Source organism: Saccopteryx bilineata, chromosome 6 (genome assembly GCF_036850765.1).
Source record: "Saccopteryx bilineata isolate mSacBil1 chromosome 6, mSacBil1_pri_phased_curated, whole genome shotgun sequence".
Classification (NCBI taxonomy): Eukaryota; Metazoa; Chordata; class Mammalia; order Chiroptera; family Emballonuridae; genus Saccopteryx; species Saccopteryx bilineata.
In genome coordinates this window covers 121,168,188-121,181,875 of record NC_089495.1, presented here as the reverse complement: position 1 = coordinate 121,181,875, position 13,688 = coordinate 121,168,188, and the positions used below count along the sequence as shown (strand labels likewise).

The 13,688-nt window shown below is 43.4% G+C and overlaps 1 protein-coding gene across 1 annotated transcript in view; it reads right to left on the bottom strand.

The window, feature by feature from the left end:
• Positions 1-13,688, bottom strand: part of CECR2 (CECR2 histone acetyl-lysine reader) — a 175,521-nt gene that overhangs the window by 37,323 nt on the left and 124,510 nt on the right. The window contains exons 3-5 of the mRNA XM_066237775.1: positions 6,233-6,416; positions 2,193-2,332; positions 1,439-1,543 (exon numbers count right to left, since the gene is read on the bottom strand). Coding sequence (XP_066093872.1) covers positions 1,439-1,543; positions 2,193-2,332; positions 6,233-6,416 — 429 coding nt within the window. The remainder of the gene's footprint in view (positions 1-1,438; positions 1,544-2,192; positions 2,333-6,232; positions 6,417-13,688) is intronic.

Sequence of the window (13,688 nt, the reverse complement as noted above, 5' to 3'; positions counted from 1 at the left end):
AAGAAGGGGTGGAGAAGCAGATGGTTGCCTCCCTGTGTGCCTTGACCGGGAATCAAACCCAGGACTTCCATACTCTGGGCTGATGCTCTACTGCTGAGCCAATCAGCCAGCGCCAGAATACGAATTCTTTTTTGTGTGTGACAGACAGAGAGAGGGACAGATAGGAACAGACAAGTAGGAAGGGAGAGAGATGAGAAGCATCAATTCTTTGTTGCAGCTCCTTAGTATCCTCAGTTGTTCATTGATTGCTTTCTCATGTGCCTTGACTGGGGGACTGCAGCAGAGCGAGTGACCCCCCTCAAGCCAGAGACGTTGGGGTCCTGTCTATGATCCCATGCTCAAGCCAGCAACCCCGTGCTCAACCTGGTGAGCCCCACTCAAGCTGGCGAACTAGGAGTTTTGAACCTGGGTCCTCCATGTCCCAGTCTGACACTCTAACCACTGTGAAACCGCCTGGTCAGACAGAATACTGATTCTTAAGTGTAAAATAAAATCAAATTATGACTAATTTATTTTAAATGGATTCCTAGAAATACATCCTGGGGTTAATAAGCAGTGTAATGAGATGTGGCTTCCTTCAAGTACATTATTTAGATTATTTAGTAGTTCTACAAGTTAAAGGGAAAGAGAGATTTGGCTTCTGTCATTAGAGCTTTTAAGAATACAACCTAACTTCCACAGGTGTATAATGACAGAGCTGATCCTTACGTAAAAGTATATTTACACAGTATAGGTCAGATTCTGAAAATTCATTACGATTTACATGTAAAAAAAGAAAAAGATTTACATCATGTAACTTCCTAAAAGATGATATATGAAATAAAATTTACCAAATGTTAATAGAATTTTTTTCTTTGCTAAAATTATATATAAAATACTTTAGAACATGTTTAAGATCTTGCCTTTTCTTTATTTTAGGAAATAGCATTGTAAACAAAACAAAGCATGTTTGCTACTAGAGCCTCCCTAACGGGAAAGAATTAGGTTATAAACTCACATGTGATATATAATTCTATAAAAATGCTGATTATTAATTAACAGTTAATGTCAGAATTAGCTTGCCCCATGCTCCTATGAAATGACGTGTGTCATAACACGTTTTAAAACAATACATACTGAGTGAGCACATGCACAATGTTCAGTGTGTGACAATGTCACACTCACTGTCTTGTTCAAGTTCATCATCACTCCTGTCCGTGCCTGCACTGTCCGGTAAAACAGCAGCTTAGAGAGAGCAGGGAACCTGCTGGAGGCCGTGCAGCCAGGGCTTCCTGACCCCCTAGTGCACGCTTGGTAACTTCATGAGGGTTCTGATCCAGGTCTTCATCATTTAGGTCCTTTGTCCTTCCCACGACAGGAGTAAACATCAAGGATGAAGGAACAAGTGGAAAAAAGGTCCCCTCAGCAAAAGGGTCTATGATCATCAGAGTTGTCTTACCTCATGATAGTCTCCTCCTGTAGTTTCTTCCGTTTGGGGGGTCTTCCTCTTCTTTTTCCTGTTTTCCCAGGAATACTTGAGACATTTTTTTGTCCTTCACTTCCCCTAAGAAATAGCATATTAAATAGAGATGTCCTGCTGTAGTACTGACATACTGTAAAGGCAGCAGCCACAGGGCAAGAGCAAGGTGACTCACTCCGGTCTTCCATTAGAATGTGGGACAAAGCAACACTGACATTTTAGAATGTTAAAACCCAAGTAAGACCTAACACTTTGCTGATAGTGAGCACAACTCCCAGCAGTAAGAAAATCTAACATGGTTACACCATTAAGGGACATTATGCAAATGTTCCTCATTAGGGAACAATTAGCAAGACTATGTTTCAAGTGTTCTTTAAAGGTTCCTCTCATCCAACACTGATGGAGCCCATCATCAATTCTAGTATAAAACAGAATTTGCAAGAACTGGGCAGGGAAGAGAAAAGCCACAGCAGCAAGATGGTGTAGTGAGAGGCACCTGCCAAGTCTCCGGGCAGGAAAGTGCTCCCCTGGGGCCTCCCATCCAGCAGCCTCCCTGGCACTCTGCTACAGAGCTGCAGTCCATCTCCACTGCAGTGTACATACTGCTTCCCACCACTGCCACTGGGCACTTACAGCTCATTCCTTTCTAAGGAAAATCAACTGGGCTGCCGATGCATATAGTTTTAATGACACTTTTTACAGCAGTTGCTACAGCCTGACCTGAACAATGTACCTGCTCAGAGTGAGTTCTCTGTTGGATTTTCCTTGTACGGGTTCCTCTTTGTACATTCGAGTTCCATAGAAATACCAATACAGTGCCCCAGAATTATCTTCACCCAATGGCTCCACACGGAGACTATCTGCATCCAGACCCTAGGTCCAACAACAGGGAAAAGAGGTTTGGGAAAATGGGGAAAACAGGAGAAAATTAAAGTGAGGATTCAAACTTTATACTCAGATATACCTCATATTTTAAAATGACCACGTACCATAACTAATTTTCTTTCTTTCAAGTAAGAGTAGGGGAGATGGGGAGACAAACTTCCGCATGCACCCCGACAGGTATGTACCCAGCAACCCATCTTGGGTCGATGCTCAAATCAACCAAGCTATTTTTAGTGCCTGGGATGAACACTTGAACCAATTGAGCCACTGGCTGTAGGGGGGGGGGGGAGAGAGAGAGAGAGAGAGAGAGAGAGATAAAGGGGAGTGGGAAGGGGAAAAAGCAGATGGTTGCTTCTCCTGCATGCCCTGAACAGGGATCGAACCCAGGATGTCCATATGCCAGGCCAACGCTCTATCCACTGAGTTAGCCAGTCAGGGCCCGTAGGTAATTTTTAATCAGGGCATACGAAACACTCCTCCCATCACTGCTCCCATTTCACCAAGAAAAGACCTATCAAGAACAAATTCTGAACATATTCATAAATAAAATGGCTACTCAGCTAGAGAACAATGCAAACCCGAAGAAAGAAGAACTGTATTACTTAGTAACCTGGCCCAAACCTCTCTTGTAGCCAGTTGCTGATAAGAGACGGGTGAGTCAGAGTGCAAACAATTTTGAGGAGCTGTGGCACCACCCCAATCCACAAAGAGAGGAAACTCTTGCATCAGTGGATGCAGCAATGTCAGCCTCTTTTACCCTAGGCCCTTTGTTTGTTTGTTTTGTTTTGTTTTTTTTTTACAGAGGCAGAGATAGACAGGGACAGACAGACAGGAACAGAGAGAGATGAGAAGCATCAATCATCAGTTTCTCGTTGCGCGTTGCGACTTCTTAGTTGTTCATTGATTGCTTTCTCACATGTGCCTTGACCGTGGGCCTTCAGCAGACCGAGTAACCCCTTGCTGGAGCCAGCGACCTTGGGTCCAAGCTGGCGAGCTCTTTGCTCAAGCCAGATGAGCCCGCGCACGACCTCGGAGTCTCGAACCTGGGTACTTCCGCATCCCAGTCCGACGCTCTATCCACTGCGCCACCGCCTGGTCAGGCTACCCTAGGCCCTTTGATTATTCTATATAACCCCTGTCCTATCCCTCCCTTGACACTGACACCCTTTGCTGGTCTGAGCCTGCTTGCACCCAGGCGTTTGTGTGTGTGTGTGTGTGTGTGTGTGTGTGTGTGTGTGTGTGTGTGACAGAGACAGAGAGTCAGAGAGAGGGACAGATAAGGACAGATAGACAGAAAGGGAGAGAGATAAGCATTAATTCTTTGTTGTAGAACTTAGTTGTTCATTGATTGCTTTTCTTATATGCCTTGATTGGGGGGGGGGGGGAGCTACAGCAGACCGAGTGATCCCTTGTTCAAGCCAGCGACCTTGGGCTCAAGCTGGTGACCTTGGGGTTTCGAACCTGAGTCCTCCGCGTCCCAGTCTGATGTTCTATCTGCTGCGCCACAGGCTGGTCAGGCTACCCAGGCATTTTTATTTTTATTTTATTTTTTATAGATTTTATTCACTTATTTTAGAGAGGGGGAAAGAGAAAGAGAGAGAGAGAGAGAGAGAGAGAGAGAGAGAGAGAGAGAGAGAGAAGGGGGAGGAGCAGGAAGCATCAACTCCCACATATGCCTTGACCAAGCCCAAGTTTTCGAACTGGCGATCTCAGTGTTCCAGGTCGACACTATATCCACTGTGCCACCACAGGTCAGGCCATTTTTATTTTTTTAATTTCAATTTTTTAATTCACTCTTTTCAATTTTTTTTAGAATTTATTTATCCGTTTTTAGAGAGAATGGAGAGAGAGGGAGAGAAGGGGGAGGAACAGGAAGCATCAATTCCCATATGTGCCTTGACCAGGCAAGCCCAGGCCTTTGAACCAGTGACCTCAGTATTCCAGGTTGATGCTTTATCCACTGCGCCACCATAGGTCAGGCCCACCCAGGCGTTTTTAAAATAAAATTTTCTGCCTGACCAAGAGGTGGCACAGTGGATAGAACATTGGACTGGGACGCAGAGGACAGGTTCAAAACTCCGAGGTCGCCGGCTTGAGTGTGGGTTCATTTGGCTTGAGCACGGGCTCAGCAGCTTGAGAGTGGGATCATAGACATGACCCCATGGTCACTGGCTTGAGCGCAAGGGGTCACTCAGTCTGCTGTAGCCCCCCCCCCCCCCCCCGTCAAGGCACATATGAGAAATCAATCAATGAACAAATAAGGAACCGCAACGAAGAATTGATGTTTCTCATCTCTCTCCCTTCCTGTCTGTCTGTCCTTATCTGTCCCTCTCTCTGACTCTCTGTCTCTCCCACAAAAAAAAAAACCCCAAAAAACAATTAATGCTTCTCCTCTCTCACTTCCTGTTTGTCCCTCTCAAAATAAATAAAAATTTTCCATTTTGAACACACTAACCTCGTGTTTTGGTTCAGCCCGTGGTTTCTGCCTTTCACATATTATACATTTGGTTTGACTTATTTCATGTGTGTCCATGAAAGAAAAGACAGTTACCACAGAACCTGCTGTTGCGGAAGCTTTGTCCCAAGGGGTCCTCCACCGCGGCTCCATCACACAGCACAGCAGCACCTCTACTCCAGCCCCACCCTTCCCCAGCGTCTGACCCATCCTGGCCTTTCCTTTGCTATAAAGACCCTGAGTTTCCAGTGAAGACTGGGCTACACTGCACAATGACTTTCCTATCACATCCGTGGGTAGGGCTGAAGTGAGAAATCATGAACATGTTCAATCACTTCTGACTGGATGGGATTAGAAACTGACCTTACTATGAGTGAACAGCAATAGCCTGCACCCTCCATCTGAGACAGAGTTCTAAATAGAACGGGGGTGGGAGCACTATGCCTCCCTTCTCCAGCACGCTTTTTCTATATAATGTGCTAGTAGGGATGAGCTTCACTTGCATAAATGGGTTAAAATCTTTGGAGTTCAGACCTTAGGAAGCAAATTCAGTGGCTAATTTGGCTGCAATCCAGCTGATGACAGAAGAATAAACAGGAGCCTTGGATGGTTCTCCTGTATCATCTGTGACTCAGCACATGAAGAGGAAGATATAACCAAACTACAGAATAAACCAAAATAACAAGCTGTCAAATAAATAGACGGCTTGGAACCCCTCAGCCTCAGAGGTCATATTTTATAGACATTGCTACTGTCAATTTAAAAGATCCAAGACCGTCTGACCAGGCGGTGGCACAGTGGATATAGCGTCAGACTGGGACACAGAGGGCTCAGGTTTGAGACCTGAATTTGCCAGCTTGAGCGCAGGCTCATCCAGCTTCAGCGCGGAGTCACTAGCTTGAGCAGGGGTCATAGACATGACTCCATGGTTGCTGGCTTGAGCAAGGGGTCACTTGCTCTGCTGTAGCCCCCCCAAAGCACATAAGAGAAAGCAATCAATAAGCAACTAAGGAGACTAAAGTGCCACAACAAAGAATTGATGCTTAAAAAAAAAAGTTTCAAGACCAGTACCACATGTCTAACTCTGGCCTCATTCACTGTGTTCAGATTTTACATCCTGGTTGCTGGCTCTAGGATAGCAATTTTCAACCACTGTGCTATGACAATTTTTACAATGTGCAATACCTGACAGCTGAGTCAGGTGCACTGACCTCTTTTCCTGAAGATAGTCAAATAAAAAAAAAGACAGTAGCCAACACAACAATAGTGGTCTGGTATGAATGAATCAAAATTTTACCTATTTGGGGGGGGGTTGGGTCAGCAAAGAATATATTTTTGGGGGTGCTGAAAAATGTTAGTCACTAGTTTCTGTGTGCCATGGCTGAGAAAGGAGGATTTCACTGCTCCAGGGAAAGGGCTTGCCAGTCCAGCACCTTGAGAAGGTCGAAGACGTCATCCGCATCCAGCCGGTAGTCACAGAGGCGGTGCAGGATCTCCACACGCGTGCGCAGGGGCAGGTCTTGGAAACTGGCTTCCCTCAGTGGGTTGGGTTTCCCTTCCTCCAGCTCCCAGCGATAGTTTATAATGTCCTCCAGGTAGCTGTGGAATGTCTGAGGCCTGCAGATGGCCCCAACACAAAAATATATCAATATAAAGTAAAGGGGGTGGTGGTGGGGGGAGGGGAAGAGAGCTGAGGGTTGACAGCTGACAAACCTGAAACAGCAGAAAATGAAAAGGGTCTGAATCCCATTACTAAAGTCCCCTGTTATATTATACTATCTCCTTGGTCCTTAAATTGTCAAGTCCCAAAGAAAATAAACATATTCAGACTTTCTCAGAGAACAGATTGTTTTACTTTAAACTATGAACAGCACATTCTGCTGAAATAGGTAAAAGTTTTACTCATCAATAGTATAGACTGCAAAACTTAGGCCAACAGTGCTACCTTTGCTCATATAATTAAAGAGACTACAGTTCCGATGGATAGTCACTTCAAAATTAGGTCCACTACTTAGATGGCAAACTAAAAGACACTCAATGTCTTATATTTCAGGTTAAAATGCAAAGGTGGAAAAAAACTCCAGAAAACAAGCACCCATCCCAATGTGCAACAATAATTTTATGTTCTATTATACATAAATTTTAGGGCATATTACAAAATTCTATATCTTAAAATTTGAAAAGTTTTTCTATAGGAAACATTTAAGACAGTTTGATGGTAACTTAAAATTTTTTTGGTTAGTCGAATTGGCAATTCTACAACTGCATTCTGATGAGTATAAAATGGGCTTTATACATAATAATAGTTCAATTAATGTTTAATGGTTATTGTACACCTCAATAAATATAGATATGTCACCTAATATTTGACTTAAAAATGCTTTTCTAACTAAGAAAAGATGTCTTGCAAGAATTATATGTCAATAAAATTTAAAAAAGAGGCATGCTGGCCCTGGCTGGTTGGCTCAGTGGTAGAGTGTCGGCCTAGTATGTGGATGGCCTGGGTTCAATTCTGTTCAGGGCGCACAGGAGAAGTGCCCATCTGCTCCCCCCCCCCTTCCCTCCTGCAGCCATGGCTCAATTGGAGTGAGTTGGCCCCAGGTGCTGAGGATGGCTCCATGGACTCCACCTCAGGCACTAAGAAGAGCTTGGTTGCTAAGCACATGCAGCACAGTTTGTCTATCTCTCCTCCTCTCTCACTTGGAAAAAGAAGAGGAAAAAAAAAATCAAGAAAAAATAGAAAATGACACACCAGGCAGAAAGAGCATAAGAAAGCTGAATAGCTCTATTTCATATTCAGGTATGTCTGAAGACAAAGGGCATTCACCAGAAATACATAACAATGTATGTATCTAATAATAGGAAATCAAACTCATGAAACAAAACCAGAAAGAACTAAAGGGAAAAACAGACAACCCCACAAGCATAGAGAGATACTTAAAAAATATCTTTCTCAATTAATACACCAAGTAGACAAGAATCTATGAGGACACACGTCTCAAAAACTACCACCCTAACCTAATTGACATTTATAGAATACTATAAACAAAAACTACACAATATACATATTTTTCAAATGCATCTGACATATCCATTAAGATAAATACATGCTGGAACATACAGTAAGTTCCAATAAGCTTTAGAACACTCTCACAAAGCATATTGTTTGAAAACATGGAATTAAATGAGAAAGATGTCCAGAAATTAAACAATGCTCTTTTAATAATCCATGAATCAGAGAAGATAACAAAATAAATCAGAACATGTTCTGAAGGATACAGAAAACAGTACATCAAAATTTGTGGGGTACAGCCAAGCACTGCTTAGAAAAAAATTTATAGTTTTGTTTTGAAAACAAAATTTCTGTATTGAAAACAAAAATGGCTCGCCTGACTGGTGGTGGCACAGTGGATGGAGCATTGACTTAGGATGCTGAGGACCCAGGATCGAAACCTTGAGGTTGCCAGCTTGAGCGTGGGCTCATCTGGCTTAAGCATGGGATCAACAACATTATCCCATGGTCACTGGTTTGAGCAAGGGGTCATTGGCTCGGCTGGAGCCCCCCAATTAAGGCACATACAAGAAGAAAAAAATGAAGAAGTGACACAACTATGAGTTAGTGCTTCTCATCTTTCTCCCTTCCTATCTATCTCTCTAAATAAATACAGTAAATAAATATAGAAGCTCAAACAGTACTATAATTTAACAAGAAAGAAAAAGAGCAAGCTAAAACTAAAGTAAACATAAGAAAATAATAAAGATAAGAAATCAATAAAGACAGAAGAAATAAGTAAAACAGAGAACAGTCACACAGCAGGTAAGGTAGAAAGTTGGTTCCTTAATGAACACTTGAAAAATTGATAAACCTATAGAAAGAGTAGAGAAAAAAGAACAAATGAAAGAGGAGATTATACACAGCATTAAGGAAATAAATTTTAAAAATAGGCATATTTCTTGAAAGATGCCAAAATGACTTAATAGAACCTCCAAATAGCCTTAATATATTAAGGAAAGTAAGTCAATAATGATAAAAACTTGGCACAAGTAGTTAACTTAGCTATTTTATTTATTTATTTTTTGTATTTTTCCGAAGCTGGAAACGGGGAGGCAGTCAGACAGACTCCCGCATGCGCCCGACCGGGATCCATCTGGCATGCCCACCAGGGGGCGATGCTCTGCCCATCTTGGGGCATCGCTCTGCCGCAGTCAGAGACATTCTAGCGCGCCTGAGGCAGAGGCCACAGAGCCATCCTAAGTGCTCACAAACTTTGCTCCAGTGGAGCCTTGGCTGCGGGAGGGGAAGAGAGAGACAGAGAGGAAGGAGGGGGGGAGGGGTGGTGGAGAAGCAGATGGGTGCTTCTCCTGTGTGTCCTGGCCAGGAATCGAACCCTGGACTCCTGCACACCAGGCCAACGCTCTACCACTGAGCCAACCGGCCAGGGCCTAACTTAGCTATTTTAAATATTCAAGAAAATGTTTGAAAAAAATTACACCAACTCTTAGGGAATACCTGTTAACCTCTGAACCAAAATCTGACACATTAAGAAAATAAAACCACAAATCAATATTCCTCATAAACATATGTGCAAAAACCCTTAACAAAATATCGGCAAAGCAAAGTCAAGTAGTACACAAAAAGAACAATGCCTCATCACACTCACTAATGAAAGACTGAAGGCTTTCCTTCTAAGATTAGGACACTACAGTCTAAGTCTCAGCAGGTACAGCAAGACAAGAGAAGGAAGTACATGGAATAGAGAATGGAATGGAAGAAGCAGCAAAACAGCCTTTAATTACAGACTACATAAAAAATCCTCAAGAATAAACAACAAAACCAGTGAAGGAAATTCAGGAAGATTACAGAAACAGTCAACATAAAAAAAAATTTAATTGCATTTTACACGAGCTGGAAAATAAAAAATTTAAATAATTACATTTTAAAGAAGTATCAAAAATATATAATACCTACGAATAAATGGAAAGATGCTCAATATCTTGACAATGAAACTTACAAAATATTACTGAAATTTAGAAGGCAAATAGATACATATCATGTTCAAGAACTGGAAAATTCAATATTGCTCAAAATGTCCATTCTCTCTTGGAGGCTTCTTATTTTTTGGAGAAAATTTTTATTTTTTAACAGAGACAGAGAGTCAGAGAGAGGGATAGACAGGGACAGACAGACAGGAATGGAGAGATGAGAAGCATCAATCACCAGTTTTTCATTGCGTGTTGCGACACCTTAGTTGTTCATCGATTGCTTTGTCATATGTGCCTTGATCGTGGGCCTTCAGCAGACCGAGTAACCTCTTGCTTGAGCCAGCGACCTTGGGTCCAAGCTGGTGGGCTTTTGTTCAAACCAGATGAGCCTGTGCTCAAGCTGGCGACCTCAGGGTCTCAAACCTGGGTCCTCCGCATCCCAGTCCGACGCTCCATCCCCTGCGCCACCGCCTGGTTAGGCTTTTTGGGAGAAATTTGAGGAAAAACAGCTATTTAGGCCCTGGCCAGATAGCTCAGTTGGTTGGAACACTGTCCTGAGCGCAGAGGTTGCTGGTTCCACCCCTGTTCAGGGGACACACAGGAGCAGCTGCATGTTCCCCTCTCTCCCTCTCTCCCTGCCTCTTTGGCTAAAATCAAGAAAATAAAGCTATTTTAGGAGCTGTCATGATACCAATGCCCAAGAAGAACCACACTGCCATCTATGAACTCCTCTTCAAGGAAAGGGGTGGTGGTGGTCAGGAAGGGTGCACATGTGCCTCATCCCTCCACCTGGCAGGGAGGGAGGCCTGAGGCTTCACTTCATAAGGCCAACCAGTCTCCGACTGTGAGGCTGCAGAAAGGAACCACTTTGGGCTACAGACATTCCTTCAGGGACCTTACCAACAAGGGAACCCAGTTACTTCTACCTGCCACTCTGGGCCACAGCTGGCCAAGGCCCAGAGGTCTGGAGGGCGAGAGAGCCCAGAGGGGAAGCCAGCAGAGACACCTACAGACAGAGCGCTGTGCCCCTGGTGTCCACAAGAAAGCCAAGGCTGGGGCTGGTCCACAGCCGAATTCTAGCTCAGATGTGTATTTGCTTATGGACGTGGACACCCACTTTAGTCAAGCTGGTGAGATTATTTTGTGTAATAAAAACTTGTGGCCCTGGCCGGTTGGCTCAGTGGTAGAGTGTCGGCCTGGTGTGCAGGAATCCCAGGTTCGACTCCCGGCCAGGGCACACAGGAGAAGCGCCCATCTGCTTCTCCACCCCTCCCCCTCTCCTTCCTCTCTGTCTCTCTCTTCCCCTCCTGCAGCCAAGGCTCCATTGGAGCAAAGTTTGCCCAGGCGCTGAGGATGGCTCTGTGGCCTCTGCCTCAGGTGCGCTAGAATGTCTCTGACTGCGGCAGAGCGATGCCCCAAGATGGGCAGAGTATCGCCCCTTGGTGGGCATGCCAGATGGATCCCAGTTGGGCACATGCGGGAGTCTGTCTGATTGCCTCCCTGTTTCTGGCTTTGGAAAAATACAAAAACAAAACAAAAAAAACTTGTGGCCAGGAGAAAAAAGAAGCTATTTAGAAATGCACAGAAATTAGAATGTTCAAAAAACAATTTAAAAAATGAAAAAGTGGTTAACTCACATTACCCAATTTTAAGACATTCTGGAACTTGTATTATTACAAGAAATATATGTATCAATAGAAGAAGGCAGAGAATCCAAACACGGACTTTAACAAAAATCATGTATTTAAAATATTAAACCATACACAGAGACTAAATCAAAATGCATTATAATGTCAACTGCAAAAAGTTAATATTACAAAACTAAAAGAAAACCTAGAAGAGAATCTTGACATTGAGGTAGGTCCTGCTTCATTAGAAAATAAATTAGACTTCAACAAATTTGAAACTTGCCATTCTTTACAACGCACTGTCAAATAAATGGAAAGGCAAGTTACATATTTAGTCGTCAGGGAAACACAATTCAAAAAAGTGCCCTGGCCAGGTAGCTCACTTGATTAGAGCATTGTCTTGTTACATCAAGGTTGTGGGTTCAATCCTTGGTCAGGGCACAAGAATTAACCAATGAATGCATAAGTGGAACAAATTGACGCTTTCTCTCTCTCTCCTTATAAGCAAACAAGCAAACAAACAAACAAACAAACAAAATCATGAGTTACTAAGTTACATATAATGAAATCAGTAAAATTAAATACCAGGTAAAATTTAAAACAAGAAATGTTGGCAAAGATATGGAACTGGACTGTTCATATGTTGCTAGTTTAAGTATAAATGCTGCAACTGCATAGAAAATAGTTTGGTAGTTTCTTAAACGTGCTCTTATCACATGACCCAGCAAACAAAAACATAAGTTCATAAAAACACTTATAGCCCCAAACCAGAAGCAATACACAAGTCCACTGACTAGTGGACAGTTTAAGAAATTATAATGTATTTTTTACATGGAAATACAATTTAGATCTGCTCTTTTTTCCATTTTTTACTTACATTAAATACATTGATAAATCAGCAGTTGCATTGTTACCATGATTGTTATGTTCGAAGAGGAAGAAAGGGGGTAAAAGGCAAAAGCTTTCTTAGAAGAAAAAAAAGGAGACCCCCCCACAAAAAATGGTCAGAAGGAAAAATGAGCTGGGAAATAAAAACTAAGATTCCTGAAGCCCAGTGGAGCTCAAAGGAAACAGCTGACAGGAAGTAGAAGGCAGCAGGTAGGCCCTGGAACAGAGGCCAATCCTGTCACTAAAGGGGGGGGGGGGAGGGACGAGGGAGAAGAAGCCTGGAGAAATGGTTTCCCAGCCCCAAGGCAATGAACCATCCCTACTCCTGCTCCACGGGCCAGCTGCACAAAGACCTTCATTTCTAAGAGACGGAACAGCCATCCTAGTTCTTCCACTTACAAGGATGCACTGGGTGCTTTTGGGGGCTAGTGAGGGTGCTGGGAAAGGAAGGCAAAAATGCCTCGGGAACTAAGGCTGCCCCTGGAAAGGAAAGGAAATGAGGCAGAATCTCAGCCTTATGGATTTCTCAGCTGCTCTGGGACAGAAGGAAGTCTGCAAGCCAAATGGTTCCAATCCTACCTAGGTCACCAAGGCCTTCACTGAGGCTCTTCCTATTTTACTTCCCCAATTTTTCCAAAACTCTAGGTTGGAATAAGAAGGGGTTTAGAATTCTCTCCTGCCTTGATGGCTTCCCAAAGACATCCTAAAATACCTGATGAGGGATATGAAGAGGCTAGAGATTTAGAAAGGACCAACATCCTCTGGTGATGTGAGACTGTTGTGAGGGACCTTCAGTGCCAGTCGTTCTCTGTCCACAGGAGCCGGTATTCTATTATAAGGGGCTGCAAGTAAGCCTCTGTGGTGCCAGCCCCTAGTGTATATGAATTAAACCACTGGTTGTATGGGTGATGAATGAGGGGTAAGCACAGAGGGGCTAAACTAAAGATCCCAGCAAAGGAGAAAAAGAACCTGATGGGAGGGGGACAGAACAGACTACACTGGAAATAAAGATCATATCTGTTTACAGGGTAGTAGAAAAGACATGGTAATTAATGGGTGGATCAAACTGGCCATGAATCCTGGGAGAGAAGAGAAAACTCCTCCCTCTTGCTTAATTCCTCTTGATCCCCTACCACAGCCTACGCTATCCTGAGACCACTCTCCAGTTGCTTCAGTTAATTCCCCAGGAAAGGCAAACCTATACACATGAGCTAGGCTGGCAACAATGCAGGTTAAGAATCACAGCTGGAGGAAACCAGCAGTGGAGATTGGGCTTGAGTAGTTGCCACTGGTACTGTTCTCTATAGTTCCTCCCAAAACCTCATATACAGCTTAGATTCCATTTAATTAAAAAGGTGGCAGGGCAGGTAAATTAATCAACCCCCCCCAT